General features: G+C 37.3%; 1 protein-coding gene across 22 annotated transcripts in view; it reads right to left on the minus strand.

The window, feature by feature from the left end:
* The window catches only part of ADGRL2 (adhesion G protein-coupled receptor L2), a 383,711-nt gene that overhangs the window by 32,851 nt on the left and 329,179 nt on the right, over window positions 1-21,681 (minus strand). For 12 of the 22 annotated variants that reach the window (XR_002441011.1, XM_021404127.1, XM_021404135.1 and 9 more), the window contains 7 exons: window positions 17,748-17,857; window positions 13,131-13,145; window positions 11,391-12,191; window positions 3,150-3,446; window positions 2,498-2,601; window positions 1,491-1,676; window positions 384-422 (listed from right to left, as the gene is read on the minus strand). Coding sequence is in view for 21 of the 22 variants with exons in the window: in XM_021404127.1 (XP_021259802.1) it covers window positions 384-422; window positions 1,491-1,676; window positions 2,498-2,601; window positions 3,150-3,446; window positions 11,391-12,191; window positions 13,131-13,145; window positions 17,748-17,857 (1,552 nt within the window). In the remaining variant the exon portion in view is untranslated. The remainder of the gene's footprint in view (window positions 1-383; window positions 423-1,490; window positions 1,677-2,497; window positions 2,602-3,149; window positions 3,447-11,390; window positions 12,192-13,130; window positions 13,146-17,747; window positions 17,858-21,681) is intronic. The other 10 variants (XM_021404138.1, XM_021404145.1, XM_021404148.1 and 7 more) reach the window with 5 other exon arrangements.

The raw sequence follows: 21,681 nt of genomic DNA on the forward strand, positions 1-21,681 counted from the left end.
CTGTATAATGTACACTTTTCATGCAAGCAAATTAATTCTAAACAGTCTTTGATATAAAACACTGTCAAGCTGAAGTCACTTCTGTTCATTTGCCAGCTTTTTCCTCTACCCAAAGTCATATTATGAGAGAGATGTTACTTCCAATTCAGATAATAACTATTTCTGCTTTGGAACAAGTTGAGGTTAGAAAGGTGTAAATTTGATCTTTCTTTTTTTTTTTTTCTGAGTGTTATACCTGTGTAAAGCCAACATTTGTACAGTTGATATGGGGCACAATACACATTTATCAAAGACTGAAATACATAGGATCATGCAGCAAGATGATAAAGCGTGGCAGGTTGCTGAAGCAGGGAGAAAGCAGGGTGACAGCACATGAGAGATACCTTAAGGTAAGCCCTGCATGTCTTCTCTCGTTTTTGGAGCTTTTTAGTAAGAGAAAAGAAAATCAGAAGTTAGACACATTCTGGAAAGCTTCAGAAATACTCAAAATTTAGTCTGGTGTTTCAAATCCGTAATTTGAACTGTAAAGAGTTTGGATGTTAATTCAGTTTCTGTTCAGTGATGACTACAGAAAAACATCAAACAGGAAACCTTTTTCCCAACCATTACACAGGTGCCCAGGGATCTTTGTCCCAACAGTGGGATTTGTGTGAAAAGGTCAAAGGAGAAAATCCTTGTGTAGACACTTTATCTGTCTAAGGGAAAACTCTTCTAAGGGTAGCTAGGGATTGTAAATAAAGCTACTGCCCAGACAACAGAGGACTGCATGGAGCTCTCCTTAAAGCAGGCTGAAAAATGTTTTGTTTCTAATTTGTTGACCGAGCTGAGGAAAGGAAGGGGCCATGAAATATAGCATTTCTTCTGAGAAAAACTGGAATGGTAACGCTTTTGTGATTTGTATGTAGAACATTACAGCATAATTTTTCTCTGAAATGTTTCTCTGAACACTATTCCAGGAAAAACAAACAAACAAACAAACAAACAAACAAAAAAAAAACCTATGGCTTTATGGTTTAGATCATCCCAGGAGATATGATCAATTATAAGTGATGCTGGTGTCTTAAAAAGTCTAAGAAATTGCTATTATTTTGCAGGAATTCAGATTAAAGCAAAACCCTGCAACCACACTGAATCCCGCTGACTGCTCAGGGTTAAAATGATCACTGAATAAAAATACTGCTTTGGTTCAGAATTTCTGTAAGCTAGTGCCCATTTACCTACATTATTTATAACGCATACAATATTTTAATAAAGGACACAGCTATTTTTGAGGACCAGTGAATTTTATTCTATTGTGAATTTTATCTTATGCCCTAAAAAGAAGGTAATTGCAACTTTCCGTTGTGTATTTACTGCTGTTTTCTCTTACATGTTTATTCCAGAACTATAAGCACGCAGGAACAAAGTATAGATTCATATTTCTGAAAGGGAGAAAAAAAAATCAAGGGCAATGTTTATCCCAGCAAGAGGAGGTGAACAGAGGTGTGTACCTTGTTATAACTCCTTCCCGCAGAATCTTTTTCACTGGGTCGCAGTTCCTGCAGCTGAGCATCCAAAATGTCCACGAGCTGCTCCATCAGCCTCACCGATGAGCTAACATCGCCAGCGAATACTGGTCCTTTGGTGTGTTTAGCCAGTTCATTGGCCAGACTAGCAGCGTTTTCTCCACTTCTGATCTGAAATGACAATTTATATTATCTCAGCAGGGTCCCTTGTTCTGCTTGCGGCTCCTAATTCCAATTCCCCATGTACCTTTGTTGTGGTGAAATAACCATTTGCACATACATTGAAATCTGCAACTAATTGAGACCAATAACATTCTCTTTATCTCAGAAGATTAAAGGTTCTTAGATCCGTGACACACAAAAGCAGTTCTTAACAGTCATCAAAACCAGAAATCAGACTGGGACTTTTGGGCTAGATCTTCTGTTCATCCTCACTTTTATTTTCCTGCCATTATCAGACAGTAAGAAATCTATTTGTTCACACCAGTGCTTGAGGCATTTGAAAGTCAAGTAGCCTGGTACTGACAACAAATTATCCAGTTTTCATAAACTTAGTAAATCTCAGTAGGGAAGGAAAACACAGAAAGCGGCTCTGTGCTCTAATCACACTGTTATTAATGCACTCGTGCAAAAATGTATTTATTCAAGTAAAATTCTCCCTGAGCCAATAAACCTTGTTGCATACTAGACTTTTTGCTGTGTGATTTATAATATTTTATTTATTAAGCAAAAACAGTAGAAGAGCTATTTTGCTTTAAAATGCTATGAAAACATCTAAGTACAGACTCCATTCAATAACTGAGTGCGAGTGTGCCCTAATACACTTATGAGCCTAACTTTTGCTAAACGCTTTACACACAAAGTACATGTAACTCCTTTTATTTCAAAAGAACACGGAGTAATAAAGACAGCTTCAACAAACTGAATTATTAATGCTTGGAGTTAAAATCCTTAATCACGAGTGAACATCAGATTAAAAGGTTTCAACCAACCTTCTGAGCCAGCTGATTTACCCAGTGTGAGGTGCAGTTGCTAAGATCAGGGCCTTTGGGGTTCCATGTTCCCGTTAAAACCACACAGAGATACGAGGCAGTTCCTACAACAGATGTGGAAAACTACAGTGAAATTGAAACAATTTTTTCTGCACGCTTTCAGGAAATCGGCTACAGTGTACTCCTTAGCAATGTTAAATTCTAAATGCCGCTAGTGTAAGCAGTTGACAATAATTGTCAAAAACGTAAGGAAATAAGGTAGATGACAAACAGCAATAAAGAAAGTCAGTGAAAAGTACCAGACAGTTTCCGCAAACAAACAAAAAGCCCTTGATTTTTCCTGGAGCTCATCCAAAGGGGAGCTCATAATGAGAAAGGCAGCTGTAAGTATATTTCATAACAGTCCTCAAGTAAAGACCTAAATTTGACCTGGATTCTCAAAGTGTGCATGCAAGGTAATTCTGAATCTACACTCAAACACAGTTTGTAGATTAGAACTTGACCATTGCCTGTAGATACTGCATTCTCCAAGTAATAAAAAAAAAATCATATGACAGACAGCCTGAGGTTAAAAAAAAAATCACCATGAGAGAGCAGCACAGTGCCTTTGAAATGTCTGCTTGGAATCAAGATATATTTTTAAAGGCAATACCTCGTGTTCCTTTGGGGCAAGGCCGTTCAACCATCATTCCTCTTTGCGTCTGGGGCCAGCTAATGCCCCTGGCCTCAGTCGGATCACAGAATCTCTCTGGCAAAGGGAAAAAACTTGTCACAGGGGGAATTTTGGTCGTAGAAATGGGTGGTGGCGGCTTGGGTCCTCTGCTTCCTTCCTTTGTTCCTCCAGCTAATGTTGTGCTTACGGGACCTTTCTGTGATGTAGTGCTAGTGGTTGACGCTGTGGTTTTGTATAGCTCTGCTGAAGAAGTTATTGTCACTGCTGTGGTAGGCACTGCACAAAGAAAATAAGAGTAATAAAAAGTGAATGATTTCAGAATTATTAAAAAAATGTTATTTATGTACTTTTAATGGATTCTCTGGTGTCTCCACTTCTTTAACCTTAACATCATGCTTTTGTTATCGCTATTCTGGGTGCTTAAGAATTTTTTTTTCCTCCCAGCTCACACCAGTATGAAGTTTCAGCACATTCTCTAAACACTCTCTTCCATAATAAAAATTGGTAGTTACATTTCTGAAGGCGGAAAGGCAGTCCTAGTGAGTTATCAGTACAAAACAAACATGCTCAGAGCAAATAAAGATTACTTAGTTGCTTCCACAGAAGGAAGAACTCAATAGATAGAGCCATAAACAGTACAGTTCAGCTTTAAAAATGAAGTTAGTGGGCTGTAACTAACTGGAACATTTTAAAAAACAGACCCAAAAACTTCAAGTCAGCCACTACACACCTTCCAGGGAAATAATTCCGATTACATCTTCCTACCCGGCAGTCATTCTGCTTGAGAGAGCTGCAGCATGCCTGATTAGGTTCAAGCAGAACAAACGCATAGCACAGACGTGGTGTTCTGGTGTTTGAACATTGCGGGCTCTAACATCCTTTTTTGATAAAGCAGGTATGAAGCCATCTCGTGCAAGCCAGTGGCAAGCACCTAGTGCAGTCTTTCATGCCACTCGATGATAGGTTTAGGACAAATAATTTCTGACCAAGACACAGAAGTGCTTGCTCCCCAGCTCCTGCGAGAAATGCACTGCTGGAGCTGGGAGGAGCAGCAGGCCGAGCTCCTTTTATGAGGCTTTGCAGAGATAGCACTCCTTAATGCCTGTGAATATAACAGTCTGTAATTTCTGTTCATCACCTTGAAATATATAGGGAGCAACAGCTGAAACAATGCAAGTAATGTAACTGAAGCAGTCACCATTAATTATTTCCAAATCTTCATTAGTGTTCACAGTGCTTTACAGGCACATAAAAGCATAAATCCTTGTGCTGAGATTAAATATGCTCAGATAGACTATTTTTTATATCCTAACCAATACAGAAATAAATGAAGCTAATTTTAGGATTAACTTAACTGGAGAAAGTGACTTTTTTGTTGTGGATGCGTTCCGTTGCAGCTAGGCCCCTGACCTCTGAGGTACGGACAATGTGTCTTTTATCATGTTCTCTAAATAAGTTCACTACCAAAATCAAAAGAAGTTCTGCTAAGCTTTCTGTCAGCAGATTTATTTTAAGTTTGCATTTTGAATAAGATTAACTTTCACTTGTTTGGAAGATATTTCAAAATCCTCTTTCAGTTATATTTCATTTATAATATTTTAGGAAACTCAACTATCACAGAATCATAGACTGGCTTGGGTTGCAAGGGATCTTTTCATTTTTATATGAATTTAGAGTGTTGATTTTGAACACTGACATCTATTTTTAAAGACTGTATAAAGAGAAATGTTTTTTATCCCTTTCTTGCTTACAAATGACAAACTTCATCGGCTGTTTTGTGTTCAGCTCAATTCCTGGCTGTCTGAAGACAGTCTGTGTAATTGTGCTGAATTTGTGGCCTAGCCAGCTACTGTGAAACCTACTGAAATCTCTGAATCTGTTCTGCAAATGCTTGCCTGACATCTTGTGAAACTGTTGTAATTTCCTTTTGATTACAATACATCTAGCCTTCTAGTGCTTTCCCAATTAACATTTGTCAAAATGTTATTGCATTTCCAATCACTTGCAGCAGTGACGGGCAACGCCTGCTGAATCAGGTCCTGGGGAAAAGGGTGCTTCTGGGGACAGAGGATGATGCAAGGGACAACCCATTATTTCTATCCATTCCCTACCACATTGTGCTAATAAGTTCGTATTTAATCACTTAAATGCGTATTAGCATTATTGCAATTACTGCTCAAACCTGTAATGTTTAGGATAGCTTTGTCTCAGGAGCAAAATACCACAATACGAATTCAAAGTTATTCTCTAAAGTTCAGTAGTGAGGTGACAATTTTCAGAACATATTTTGAGCTATACCCTCAGCTATAATATTCTGCTGTCTTTAAGCAACTTAATACTATCCACTGAAATCAATACCCAAGCGTATCACCCATGATTAAAAAATGACCTGCATATCTTACCAGTGATACATAATTTTGAAATGTATTTGTAATCTCCCATTTCACAAAAAAGACTTCAAACCAAGTCTCTCAAAAAAATGAAAACGATAGAAACTATTTCTAAAAGATTTTCTCTTGATTTAAATAAGAAAACTGAGAAGTTGGTATATTTAAGAATGTACCAAGAAATTTCAGGACAGTGTGGAAGCCTGGGAAGGAAAAGGCTGAAAAAATAGGAACACATCGCTTTAGGAATATATCCAACTTTCAGAAGGTGGATCACTTTGTTTTTAATGACCTGTTGGGGACCTTAATTTGCAAGGTCGTTGTCCTGAGCTGCAAGAAGACACATGATGGCTTCCACCATCTGATGTGTCCCATTCTGATAGCCCAGAGTGATGGCATCCACAGACTTCCAGGCACCTGCAGAGCACTTATGCATACAAGATAATAGTACTGATGATTTATAAGCTACAAGTAAAAGGAAGAACAAACTGCTTGTAGGGGTCACTGACCTATCATTCTGAGCAGCTGGGGTAAGCCTGTAAAAGGCTGAAGGTTCTTTTTAAAAAGCCATGAGAGATGGACTTCTTGATTGCTGGAACAAGTTGCCCAGGGAGGCTGTGAATGCCCCGTCCTTGGAGGTGCTCAAGGCCAGGCTGGATGGGGCCCTGGGCAACCTGATCTAGTACTTGATCTAGCGGCTGCCAACCCTGTCTGTAGCAGAGGAGTTAGAACTCGACGATCCTTGCGGTCCCTTCCAAGCCAAGCCACTCTATGATTCTATGATTGACACACCAGGGAGAAACAAAACCCTTTCTGCCCTCTTCCTTTTTTTTTTTTTTTTTTTGAGGTGTGTCACATTATCAGCTGAAGATAGTCTTTGTATTATAAAAAAAATAAGAAAAACAGGAAGTAAATTCAGAGACTAAAACTGAGAGTAATTAACTTACATTTGTTTCATGCAGTTCCTAACAGTTGATTTAAACATCTATATGTATTACGTTTCTTAAAATGAAGACATCACTGGAGTAAAACTTAACACCTGTTTAACAGTGTGATGTCTATAAAAAACATAACACAATTGCTTAGGACAGCAGGGGAATAGTAACTTCGTTTCCCAAACTGACAGTGAAGAATAGATTACGAGACTTTTTTTCTCCAATTTTATATTCTTTGCCAACAGGTTTCTACTCTAAGTAGACATTAAATACATTAAAACAAACAAACCAAAACCTCAAAATACAACCATGCCCATAAATTTAAAATTGATCTGAAATGCCCAGATGATTAATCATTTCTGAAAACACTAATAGTTCCATTTTCATCTCTGCTACTCAGGTAATTTTCAAAATTGGCGGCATGGATTATTCATTTAAAGATATGTTTTTACAGGCCAGATATTTCAAAGTATTTGGACATTCAAAAACCTAATACCTCACCTTCATTTTCAAAAGATGTCATACACTGGGCTGCCGTGTAAAGTAACGGGGATCAGAAACTTGCGCAAACCGAGATTTCCCTGCTTCTGCTTATTACCATGATGTGCCTGTTTTTATGCTTCAGTGAATACCAGGGAAATCACTAAGACTTACTTAATTACCTACAGGCTCCAGCTATTATGCTGGCCAGTACTCCATTGACGCTGCAAAATCCCATTTAGCTGAAAGTGAAATGTTTACGCGGGCATTTATAAACGTATACCCTAAAAATGATAATAAATATACTACAAAACAAGCAAAATACCTACGATCAAGAAATGTGTTATCTGGTCCCCATTATGTTATCTTTATTTGTACAGCCTCTCTTTAATCAATCTGTAGCATTCACTATAATAGCAAAGATCTAATTTACTTAACAATTTGCTGCATGACTTCGTCATAGATTCTTGGTGTTATAAAGATTTATTGCACTAGCTTCCTGTTACTTCAAGCCCTCAGTGAAAGTAGCTGACGAGTTTCTGCTCTATCCACACTCACAACATCCATATTTTCCGGCAGTGATCCAATAAAACTTAATGATGGGTATCATGGTACAAAAGGGGAGACAACCCCAGTTTTAACAGTTTGCACAGCCTGCGTAAATTGGGATGAGTGCAGATGAAATCTCTCCCTAACGCACTAAAACAGAACAAAAGGATTTATCTTCTTTTTGTTACCAAGGAAACCTTACAATGTAATACTCATTCACTTTTTAGGGGGAAAATTCCCTTCATTCTTCTTAATCTTTTAACTTAAAATTCCTTTTAAATATGCTATTCCTGATAGGATTTGTTTGATCTTTGGATGTTTCCTTTAGAAATCATGTATGGCAACATATACACTAAATTTACCAGAAATATAAAAAATTTGTTCAGACTTTTTCATAGTTGCTTATCTACAGGTCCTGATATACTTCTAATCTATTTCTGAATTAAGGTTTTGACTTTTAAATACAATTTTTACACTTAACCTTAGAAAATATGCTCTTGTGCAGTATCTGAGTGGTACTTGTCAGCTGTCACTCCAAAAGCCACTTCTACATCTATGTATTATAATTCCCATGAGGAGAGAGAAGAAAAAACAACATATAGAGACTGAGGTTAAGGAGAGAGTTCTAAGGGCAGCAGACACAGTTTCCAGGGTAAGATGGTAGCTTGGCTGCAGCAGATGTGGTTTTAGAAATCACAAGTTTTCCTGAGGATTAAGAAAATAAGGACATGGGGAGCACATAACATGCACAGTCGCAGGAGAAAACAACGCTATAGGTTTGCAGCAAAGTCAAAGTCATCTTTAGGTTAATTATAGAGGTATTTCTGTGGTTTCAATAGGCAGATTTAAAAATGAAAGAAACAATATAAAGAAAAAAGGCAGGTTTGGAGTCACGAACGAGTCTCACAATTTTGGCCCTGGGAGCAAACACAAATCTTGCTGTTCAAAAATGTGACTCAAATGTGACAAATTTGTCTTTTATGAAGGAAGAAGATCATTGTTTTTGAAGCACTTGTTAGTAGGAAGTTAAGGTGCAGACAAGAACTGATAGCCAAGACAGAAAAAAACGAATCCGTGTCTATATCGTTATTGCTCCCACAGCAACAGAAGGAGCACAGATCGCTGACTTTTCTACAATGGCCCCAAGTTAACCACTCAAACAGAAAAGATCATGACTTCCAATTTTGAGGCACTGACCTTGTGACACCATTAAATACTTGATATTAAAGTACCATTGCAAACGACACAAAAAGAAGGTTCTTCTACTAGGTGACTTAAAGAATCTTATCCTAACACCTATGTCTTTGAGTGGATGATTAAGAAATCTAAGTCAACCAACACACACATGCACGCAAAAGAAACACAAAAATGCCCTTTAAATGTCCATGTCAAATGTACTGAAGATCTGATCTAAGGCCGCACCTCAAATACTTTGTTCAGTTTTGGGCCTTTCACTACCAGAAATACACTGAGGCACTGAAGCATGTCTGAAGAAGAGAAACAAAGCTGGTGAGGGGTCTGGAGCACAAATCTTATGAGGAGCAGCTGAGGAAACTGTGATTATTTAGTCTGAAGAAGAGGAGGCTCAGGGGAGACCTTATAGCTCTCTACAACTGCCTGAAAGATTGTAACAAGGTAGGGGTTAAGTCTCTCCTCCTAGGTAACTAGCAACAGGATTGCAAGTAATGGCCTCAAGTTGCACCAAGGGAGGTTCAGGTTGGATTGGCAAAGACTTCTTCTCAGAAATAGTGGTCATGCATTGGCACAGGCTGCCCAGGGAAGTGGCAGAGTCACTGTCCCTGAAGCTGTTTAAGAAATGTGTAGATGTGGTTTTTAGGGACATTGTTATTGCGCATGGTGAAGACAGATTGATGGCTGGACTTTAAGGTCTACCTTAGAGATCTTTTCCAACCTTAATGATTCCAGAATATATATATTACACATATAGATCTTTAAGATCTGTAACAATAGAAGAACTGGTCTCCAATTTATATAGATATTATGCTGAAACAAAGAGGAACTGAGAATATAATACAAGTAAAATACAGAGCTATAAACTGTATGGAATATCTTTTCGTTTTATAGCAGTACATCTCAAGGACAAGTGAGAGAATTTTTCCTTTAATTTAGTAGTCTTTAACTAAAGGCAATTGGCTTAGGCAAAAGAGGAAATGAACTGAAACATACTCTTAGATCTGCCACATACAGACCCATATAAAAATAAAATACTACTTATTGGCTTTATATAGGGAAAAATACCTTCTGTGAATATATATATTACATATTCAAATAGTTTCTATGATTTAAAAGGTCACAATCAAAATGTATTTACTGATGTCTTAATGCATTTAAAACAAAATCTCACAATTCACTCACAAAAAATACTCCTTCAGTATCTTCATGGATGAATGGGTAAAAAGCTTAGAAGAGAGGCAAGCACCCTGCAGTGTGCCCTGGACCCCTTCTCAACTAGGTCTGGTTGCAATAAAGTGTTTCTCCCTCTGCCTTGCATGCCAGCCTCTTCTCAGGAAAATCCCAGGACATGAGGGGGTGCTAGTGGATGCCCAAGTGTCTTTCAGATATTAGACAGGATGTGGCTGAGATGTGTACTTCATGTTAGAGACTCATAATAAAAACATCATGAAATGTCTCACTGGACCTGTTCCACCAGCCTCATGGTGAAGAATTTCTTCCATATATCTAATCTAAATCTCTCCTCTTTTAGTTCAAAGCCACTTCCCCTCGTCTAATTACTACACTCCCTGATAGAGACTCCCTCTCCAGCTTTCCTGTAAGCCTCTTTAGGTACTGGAGAGCCAAGAGATGGTCTCCTCAGAGCCTTCTCTTCTCCAGGCTGAACAACCCTGGCTCTCTCAGCGTGTCTTTGAGGGAGAGGTACTCCTCTACATGGTTCATACTGCTATGCATTCAGCAACTGAGCTGAAACAGAGCAGCTACTTTCCATGGGAAGAAACCACTATTACTACTGTCTTCAAAGTTTGAAAATTGACTGCTGAACATGTATGTCAATTAGATGACAGAAGTGAAGTATTAAGTTTCATTGCTAAAGCAGCTTATCAACATCCTGTTCTTTGATATATACATCATCTTCTGCTCCAGAGCATTTGTTTTGATACTCTCTCCTACAGGTGTTAATTTGTGGCTATGCCTTTTCAGGTTGTTCTTAGGGATAGCTGAGACCTAAAGATCTCCATTTTTCCTCCCTCTTTTTGCAGTTAGTGTCTTTCCTTTTAGATAACTGTTCTAACTCCAAGGGAGCTGCAGTTGTAATGAACTTACTGAGAAATCAACAAAAAACATGTTGGATAATCTCGTCTAAACTGACATTAGTAACTGTGAAAATAGGTCCCCAGAAAAGTATTTATGCTTGCTATTGCACATTAACCCCATACGTCTCCTCTGGAACTTCCCAACAAACATCACTGTCAGCTGCTGGCACCACGAAGTTAAAAGGTCTGCATGTTTAGTGTAATCAATTCAGAAGGCAGGTAACACAGAACCAATGGGAACAGGCTTCAATCTCAGTGTGAACAAACTCAAACTTATTTTACCTGTAGAATGTCAAACTGACTGACGGTAAAAAAAATAATTCTCAAACGTAGAAAAGCTAAACGTTTTTAGAAAAAGAAAAAACAACAAACACAAGCCAAATAAAATTAAATAATTCTCTCTCTTCACAAGTTCTCTATATTTGCCTTGTGCCAGTGTAACACTGCACTGCTCAGCTGTGCAGAGACAAATCCTCCTTGCCTTTCTGCTAAAAGCTAAGTCTAAGATCAAAGATATCCGAAATAGTTGCCTGAATGGATGCGCAATGAGAAGAAAAATCAGAAAAATCAAACTCTTACCTTGGGCAGGATCAGGTGGGCCAAATTCCAAAGAATATCGGAGAATGAAGTTGTTATTCCACACGTAGAGCTGGTTGTCTCTGGGGTTGTAATCCACTGCAGCGATGTACTGGTACTGGTTGGGGAAAGGAACATCCACATGCTCTCCTCTGCTCAACCTGGTGTTATAGATGTAATCGATGGCATTCCTGCCTGTCTCGCTCTCATTGTCCTGGTACACTGACCGGACAACGTACAAGACACCACATATCATAAATGCGTTGGATGCTGCCCGTTTGTCATATGTCGTTTCCCAGGTTGCTTCAAAACGTAGGGTGTAGGGGTTCAGCTGGCTAATTACTATCATCCCGTTGTTTTGCTCCGTAGCATAAATTACCCATAAGCCATTTTCATCAACTGCCAAGTCAATGTCAGTCTTTCCTCCCCATCGGTATGGAGAAGTATCATGGTAATTAGCATAATTGATTATGGCCTCTCCACTCTTAATTCTAGTCCTCAAGTCAAATTTTACTATGTTCCTAGTTCTTTCCTTGTTAAAAAACACAGCGCCATCATATACTACAAATCCAGTACCATCCACTCGATTTGGGAGTTTATATGTTGTCTGCTGGCGTCCATTTTGGAAGTCCTCCAAAGAAGCATATTCTATCAAAGTATCAGTGCGATACGGAGTCCATGGCATGAAGTATATTTTATCTGCAGCCTGGAGAGGATCTTTGCACCAAGCACCTGCTTTTTGTTCAGCTTCATATAAATACGGTGAGTCCACAATTGCTTTCAACGTCCCCGGGCAAACAAAAACTAACAGTCACAGAGAGAAGTAAGACAAGAATTATGTCAAATTAAAACTGTCTCATAATCCAAAAAAAGAAAAAAAAAAAAAAGAAAAAGAAAAAAGTAGGTAAATCATAATGACTGTGTCAGGAAGAAAAAAAATCAATTTAATTGGCACTAGAGAATACCTTATGTTATAATTAATGCAATTATCACCCGTTATCATCCACTTTTCTTAAAGTTACCATGTTCTTGCTGTACCAGTATGGAAAGTGGATGGGAACAGCTTTCACTAGTACAGACCAAGGCTCAATGGCATACACAGACAGCTGAAAATGTAGAGCTACTCTTGCATTTTCATCTTAGACTTTTAGTGAGTACACATTAACGCTCCAGAGCTTTCAACTAGTGTGCAGTAGTGTGCTAGATATTTCAGTCCAAAAAAATCACATCGACTTGTTTAGAACTTTAAGAAGTGGTGAGGCTGAAAAAGGAGGTGCCTCGATTAAAAATAAAGGAACAAAACAAATCATCAGGTATATAGAGAAAGCAATTAGGAGCAGAGAAAACAAAACACAACCAAAGCAATGAATGAAACAGACCAGGAAACCCTGTAACCATGGCATGCTATGGAGAGGGTTCTGGAAGCCAGGCAAGATGACACTTCATTAACAAGAATTTACCCAAGGGTGAGAGAAAGAGAGGGAAAGAAAGACAAAGAGAAAGGGAGAGAAAAAAGCAAGGGAGTCTTCCCTCCAGCCCAAGTATTTCAGACACTATACCCCGCCACCTACTTTAAGCAGCCAAGTCACTTTATTGCAAACAGTCGACTTCTTTATGAGGTGTACTTATGAGATCCTGCTGATTATCATAATATAAGAGTGTTGTGGGGAGGGGAAGGGAAGAGGTTAACATCCATAAGGCACATAACAAGGAGCTGGGGTTTGGACTGTATACGTTATTTACCTTTTTGCTCCACTTCTATTTTAAGCATCGGAAGAAAAATAAAAAAGTGCAAGGAAAAAAGAAAGAAGATTAACATAAATTGACTATTAATCTAAAGATTAAATTAGTAACAGACGCTAAATATAGGGAGAATAAGAACTGCACTATATTGGATAAAGAGAAACAGACAACAGGAAAACCTATCAGGAGAGAGATTCTATGGTTACATAAGTGAACATGGATCAATCATTTTAGTAGATTAAGGAGGCAATACAGATATGTTGGCATGTTGTTTCACTTAGTGAACCTGAATAAATAATGAATGACTTTACTAATGCATGCTAGATATACTCTTCTTCTCAAACTCAAAGCATAATGCTATCAAGCTGACTTTTAAGAGTGACATATTAATATATCATATATGCGCTAGTGCACATATACATATTATATTAATTAGATAACTATAAATCCAAAACACAGTATATGAATTATATAGGTATGTATTTGTGCTTATTGAATTCCCCCCATCTTCCCTCAGCTTTTACTTCTTGTAAATAAAGCAGCTTGCATCCTTTAGCACTCCTTAGCCTCATTTTATTTGTTCTCCTGTATGTAATCTTGAGAATTTTTGCCACTTCTTTATCTATAACTGCAAAATCACACTAGAAGGAATAAACAAAGACATCTAGAAAAAGGAAGCAAAACCACAGTAAGCAAGAAGAGAAGAAAAAAATTAACATTTAGCTCATTCAGATATTCTCCAGCATCATCGATTAAGCCCGAAACAGCAAGCTAGTATGCAAAGACAGTCATACTAAGTGTTTGAAACAAATATCCATTCCACCACCACACATGGAAAATATAAATCAAACCCAATTAACAAAGTTATATGACTATAGCAATTTCTCCCCAAGGAAGTTTTAAGAAACTTATTACAGGAAGCTTTATAGCTGAAGTCCAGATAGTAAATAGCTTTCCAATAATTATTTGCAATAAAATCTATTTCACATACTCAGTAGCCTTTGAAGTATGTTCTCTTAGTTTCATAAAATGACCTGAAAAATGACAAATGTACCAATCTGTGTAACAATAACTGCTGATACCAAGGAAGTGTATCAAAACTATTTACACAGTTATTATATTTTCAGTATTATGTTATTACTCTGAAAAAATGTATTTGTATCTTCCATATGAAGTTTTGGATTTTCAGTTTCATTTAACAAAATTAAGAATGATTATTTTGGGAGAATGATATTGACTGAGCTGAACTGGTATCTCTTTGAGGGACAACTCCAAAACTCCACAAGGGAAGTGGGAGGGGGCTAATATTGTCAAACAGAGCAGTAGTTTTCCTAGCCTTTGTTCATTTGTGCATCTTTAGGTAGCAACTGTTTTTCTGCATTTTCTGTATCTTCAGTAAACAGAAGATACATTCTTAGGCGAGTTTCTGAGTTTCACATTCAGTGTTAATGGCTTTCAGATGATTCTGTTAGTGATCTTTCACGTATGAGCTTATTCCTTGCCAAAGAGCAATATTGATATTATACCTCCTTAGAATTAGTAATAGGAGAGTGGGAAAAAGATAGGGATAACTAAAATCATTACTGGCACGTCTTCTCTGAGTACACTGGCGTACAGATGTACAGTTTTCAGGGACAGATGGGCTTATTGAAATAAATAAATGCTGCAAAGTCCAATCAATACAGACACAAAGAGAATAAAGCACTTTAAAACATTTTCTATTGAATTCTTGAGTCCAAAAAAGGCGTAAAATAAAAATGCACAGATGTACAAAATGGTACTTTTGATGTACTTCTTAATGAAAGGGCAGACTTCTGTTATTCAGTATCAACATACATTGTGCAGCATAATTGAGAGAAATGTCAAGTATGATACTCTCCATTTCTTTGTAATTTAATCAATAGCACTCTTAAGACAAAGCAAAGCTTATCAAATTTGTCTAGAATTTTAGTTTTGTTGGAGATCCAACTCAGTATTTCAATAGATTTTTTTCTGCTAAAGAGGATTAAAAAAACACCACTGAACAGGTCTACATTATGAGATGCAAAAAAGGAAACTTTTCATTAAGTACATTCTTATGAGGAGAATGAATACTGAGCCCAGAGGAAGCTCAATCAATATGCATGGACAGCAAAGCAGCTAGATATTTCTGGAGGCCAGCAAGACATAAGAGTTGCTCATAAACTGCATTTTGTACAAGGGTGACACCAACTCCAACATGTAAGAGCCCTCAACTTTTATCACAAAAGTAACAATGACTGCTAGTTGTAATCTCTCATGGGCTGAAAGATATCAACATAGCATATTTTGCAGTCTTGCAGTAACAGAAGATGAAATTCAGAAAAAGTAAAAATCAGAACTGAACTTTGGTTAGAAGTATTGCGATCACTAAACACCTCCCTTCCTAGACCCACAAAAGCCTATCCCATCTTCTTTGCAAACCTAATGATTTCAGTCATTCCATATGTTTAGAAGGGCAGCACTGGAACAAGTAAGGGAGAAAAAAAATCAGACTTGATAATGAGTGTTGATCAAGACTTGCAAGAATATCAGGACAAGCTTTGTGGGACATGGAAAAAAGATGGTCAATAATCAAAATGGCTACTGCAGCACTATGTGGCTTAAAATTAAACTTCAAAATTGATTTTAATAGCTGGCAACCTTTTTTGATGCTTGTAACAACAGATGACTCCTCTTACAATTCTGGAATTTGGTATACTGTCATCACTGTACATACTGCAGTTAACAAACTCCAAAACTTAGACTTGGAAAGACAAGAAGTATTCAGAATCCTGAGTTATGATAGACATAGAATTACATAATTCAAGCGGTAGGCCAATGCAATAGACAGTAAACAAAAATAAACATTTTAAAAGCAGAACAGCTACATGTTAGAGTACAGGGTAGGCCGCGCTATACTTCTGAAAACTGGAAAAGAAAAGATTCCTGTAGATAGCAATACCCAATTGGTAGAATATATCCACAGTTCTCTTCCTAAAACAGCATAAAAAATTGTTTGAACATTATTTGCATTATAGCTTTTCTCTATGAACTAGTCTACTGGAACTGGAAACATGACCTCTTGTCATTTGACTGACCTCATCGTTTGGAATCAGTTGCACTGCCCTCTTTCTGAGAATTTGGGAATAAGAATAGAGCTAAAGTAAAAGTGACTTTGTGGAACAAAATTTTTGTTAGATTGGGGTAAGACATCACTCTTTATAAGTGGCACAAAAAGAACAGGTGTAACAAGCCACCAATACTACACACAGGAGGAATGGTACTTGGGATCACTGTATGCAGTAGGCTTCCAATCCTACAAATGGTACAGAAAAAAAAATCAGCAAGCATCCATTTCACAATGACACAGCAGAAATGAAGAGAAAAGGGATGATCTGTGTTTGGCCTTTAACAACAGTGAACGTTCGATGTGGCGAAGCAATACAGAGCAGTATTTAGTTTAAGATGACTAAATTTTAAAATTGTGCAGTAAATACTATGGACAGTTTTGACATAGCTTTGCTTATGCCAGAACTCATTTCCTTCCTTTTTGGATGTGTACTGTCACCACAGTTTTTGCATCTCAGACTTGGCCTGTTTCCTGTACCAACAGAAAATGTGACTTTGGTTAAGGATTACTGCAGATCAAAAAATTCATGCTTAATAATAACTTAAGGGAATGATCAGTGCACTGCTCAAATTCCATTGCAAGCACAGCTATTGCTCTGTGTAGTTACAGGATGAGGGAGAAGTCACTGCAAAGACTGACCTTACAAGAAAGCAAAACCAGTTAAAAGTGTTGAATCTGCAGAACTTTTATACACATGCACATGTCAATGAAAAAAAACAACATTATTATAATGAGAAGCATGTCTAAAACTAGTGAATTCTGGCATTAGAAAGAATATTGTACAAAACTGCTGAAATTGCTGTTACTTTTTTTTTTTTATCTCAGTGTTTTCAGTATTTACTTTTTTCAGTTAAAGGTTCTGTTTTGACAGCTGATTTGAAGGCACAATTCACATTTTTTGCTTTACATTAAAAGTGAACAATTCTTCTCGCTCCTTTTCCGACTGTTTTTAAGAAACGCGGTTTAGTTACTTAGTGATGAATTATTCACTACAAACCTGACTTCACTTACGAATGTGCCCCTAAAGCACAGTCTTCTTACAACACCTCCTGACCAGGAGTGTTAGTGCTGGGTTCTGCTGTGCACCCAAATTCACCAAGGTAGCCTTTCAAGTAGATCATGATTAAAATTGAAGCCAATTCCTTCTTTAGAAGTCTGTGAGCCAAGCCAATTTGTCAGCAACTGGTATTGGGCAAAAGTACAAATTTCTATCTGGCCTATTGAATAGCTAATTCGAGTTTGTTTTCTGGAAAAACAGTAGCCTTAAAAGCCAAACACTTAAGAACATAGACAGACACTTGGCCAGCATTGCACCATGGCTTCCTTCCACACTTTGTGAAGCTAATTGGAGGCCCTAGTCTGCAAGTGCTCTGCATGCATAATGGATCTGTGGGCCATAAACATATGCTTCATTTCCATGGAACAGCACTCCAGCTTTAATTGTGAGGGTCAGGGGAAGTGAACAAGAATAAAAAGATTATACTTACTGTAAGGAACACATTCATATTGAACTTCTAGATACTTGTATGTTCCAGGACAAGGATCAGGAAACACATCTGACCCAGTAACTACTATACATTGTGTTCGGTTGTTGCACCTGTAATGGGAAAAGGAAGCAAGCTGATTAATTTAAAATTACATTTAATTTGCAAGTTCATACTAAAGTGCTATGTACAGTGTTAACTCGCCTCACACTTGGGCAGTCCAATTCATAAGACAACAAAGTTCATTAATACTAGATCAGTCAAAGTCCATAAACGAGGCTTCAAGACAATATTTCAGTTCAAGCTTAACACTCTTAAATTTGAGTATCATTGTTATCTCAAATGTCACTCATTTCAAGTAGCAAGGATAGCTGCCCCAAACATATACTGACTTGACACTACTACTCAGTAAAATCAAAGCAAAAGGCAAACATAATATAAAACTTAAAAAAAAAAAAAGTATAAATGTGAATAATGTACAATCACAGAAATGACCAATTCCTTTAATCTCTTCAGGTACACATTTGAATGGTTTTATGTCTCAGAGAAATTTTTGTTGTGATTAAAGGCAGCCATGATTTTGGCTGGAACAGTTATTGCAAACAAAGAACATTAGTATTTCAATTTTAATAATTTTAACAGCAATTGGTGGTCTTTATGCTTCCTCTGTTAAGTTACAGGAAGAAGTAAAGAATGACTGTCTGCGGAAATTAGAAAAACATTTAAGAAGAACTGCAAGAAAATTAATTACAATGTATTTTAGAGGAGACTAAATACTGAAATATAAATGATTTGTTGAAGAATGGAAGCCAATGTATTTTGATGCAAAGAAGAACTTTACTGCAGTGCCTCCAGCCACAGTGATTTTCTGAATGTAAAGGTTTTTAAAGTGTTTTTTGTGTTTGTTTGTTTTGGTGTTTTTTTTCTTTTAATAATAATCAGGGACTTCCAGGCCAAATGTAAGATTAGAATTTTAAATGAAAAAACTATCACCTAACTCCAAAGAGATGAGTCAAAAAGTAATATAGAAAAAGACAGTCAGACAGACATAGATGGAAAAGAGAAGGTAAGGGAGTTTGGTGACTAAAAGAAAAGGAGTTTGGCTGATCTTCTCAGGGGTTACTTTTGTTTGTCAGCAAACTGAATAACAGAGATCTGAACTTAAGTAATAGCCTAGCCTTTGACTCCAGCTGTACATCAACTTCTCTATTGCCCTACTACTTCCCACACTCCCTGAATAATAAATCTCAAGCTAAAATAATCCATCTTGTACCATCAGCTTTCTCCAGCTGTACTTTGCCAACAGGTCTAAGAGTGATTCTTGCTACCTCATGACAGGTAGAACAAGCCCATCTGGAGAACTCTGACATAAACGATGTTCCTATTTACTTTCTAATCAAGGTAGCAGTGAACTGGTTGGGACATACGGAGCTTCTTGCTGAGCAAACTCAGGAGCAAAATCTCTTCTGACTTTATCAGATCATTCTTCTTTTCTGTTCTTTTTTAAAAAACTATTCTGTCTTGTGATACTCATAATTTCAAAACTGACTGCAAATAACCCACATAAGCCAGGTCAGGCAGGTGGATGGTGAGGAGCTCACCTTGTGGCCATCACTTGCCAGTCGGCCCAGTACCGTACCACACAGGCTGCCAGCATTACTCACTGCAACAGTCCACACAGTGTATTAGGGTCTGGAGAAAGCAGGGTGCTTCCAATGGCTTTCAGAGCCACATGGAAGTGATGAAACAGGTGACCATCTTGCAGAGAGTCACTGCATTGCTCTCAGGTGCATGTTACAGGAGGCTGCAGAAGTAGGAGACGGCAACACGATCCTACACTTCACAGTCCTCCTTGGTCTTACCTCTATACAGGGTTTTTTAAAACCCACAGTTGAGGCCAGACTAACCAGCATATAAAAAGTAATATTTTGTAATTAATTTTTTTAAATTAAAATGAAGCCAAAAGCATTCCTACAAAAATACTCTCCGTAGTGCATCACTCAATGTAATGGTTTCCACATCTCTGAGCTGTATGAAAATTTCATTTTACACTTGAAAGAGCAGCAATTAAGACAGAAATATTGATTTGTTACAAAATAAAATGGATACAAATTGGGAGGAATTATTTGAGAATGAAACTGATGAAGGTCAGTTTCAAGCCTGTATCAAAAGGATATATAGTAGCAATAATTCAGAAGTGGACTATTTTTGTCTTACTACAATAAGAGCCAGTGTCAAACTTCAGGCACTGAGTTGTTGACTTTGTAAAAACTATGACTACTGACTATTTCAAGAATTTATGTGCTCTGCATATGGCTACCTCCTGCTCACCTTTGGCCAAAATGCAGGTGACCCCAGTTCCAAAATGCAATGAGCTATGCCTGCTGCTGCAGTACACCATAGTACTACAAAGCATCCCTATCCAGAGCAAGAGCAATTACGTGGGTATCTGAAGGAATAAAGATTTTACCTGCAAATCACTGATCTGTATTTAAGAATAAACTTGTGGTTGCATTTTTAAAAACTTGGTAATTTTTCAGTAAAAGTTTCTGATTTTCATATATGCTACCATTTCAAATTAAAGTATCTTGATTTATATGTTCATATGTAAAAAAAAATCACATTCAGGTAACTATTTGTTACTCAGTTAAGTTAGTCAAAAACCAACAGTAATTACAGCAGCTGCCAATCCCAATTCAAGGATTCTGGAGAAGAGATGAAGGATATGTGGGCCTTGTAGAGGTAGTTCTGAGACAAGCCATTTAGGGAATTTACAGTATTGTCATTTGTTCTCTGGATAAGTAGTAGTATTCCTTCTTTAAAATTGTTCTTTCTTTCCCCCTGTAAAACCTGGGACACTAACTTCAGTATTAATTATTGACCTGTGCTTCTGCTGCTGCCTGCAAAGACCATTCTACAAACTGATAACGGTCTCAGCTGACATTCTTTATGTCAGTTATATTGGACAAAAGATACTCTATATAAAACAGCATCTTATCTTACATGGCTACAGATTATCAAGGTACCTTATCACCAACCTAGCAGAGGTTCACAATTTGGAGAAATCTTTACATTTAGAAACACTACATCCCATGAAGACCATACTACACAGCTACAATCTGTGCCAACATAATCCCATATGCAGGTTTCTATCCTTTTTCGAATGGGTAAGCCCTTTCTGAATGTGGCTACTTCATGGCATTCTCCAAAACAAGATAATAACAGAAACAAAATTCCTGCAGAAGTGAAAAATTGGCCCAGACACCATCAGAAACAAAACCAACAAACAACACCACAAAAAAACTTGCCAACTAACTTGAAGTCCTTCATGCATTTTAACCAGTGTTATTTTTTCTACGTAACATTCTGTTAGTTCACCTATCCAAACTGTTTTATAATTGTTTGTACTGGTACGAACTTGCATTTGTTGTTTCTGGGAATTTAAGAAGTCAAATCACAAATATTTTAATGCTTAAGTGTTTGCAATCTAGTGTTTAAGTGTTCTATTGGTTTTAAGTATCATTTAAGTGTTCTGTAATCTAGTTAACTGCATACTTCCCCAGCATATTTTAAACTATACAAATTCACAGGTTTTTATGTACAATCTTAAAATTCATATGATCTGACACTGAAATATCTTCACACTTGAGACATTCATGATATTCACAAAGATTTACAACACCATGACAAGGAAATAAAGCAGATCTGCAAAAAACTCAGTAACAGCTGATGTAGAAAAGATAGTATATGGATTAAATTTGAAACCCTAGTCAGGGGAAGACTAACAGTAGCACTGAAAGAATGATGATTCAAGTTCCTGTGCTAACAGCAAGAGTTTTACAAAGGGAAACGTAGAAAATATCATTGTTCTCACGAATGCAAGGAGTAATTGTGTACAGTTGTTTCTTCACTATTTTAGCATGAATGAAGAAAGGTT

Source organism: Numida meleagris, chromosome 7 (assembly GCF_002078875.1).
Source record: "Numida meleagris isolate 19003 breed g44 Domestic line chromosome 7, NumMel1.0, whole genome shotgun sequence".
Lineage (NCBI taxonomy): Eukaryota > Metazoa > Chordata > Aves > Galliformes > Numididae > Numida > Numida meleagris.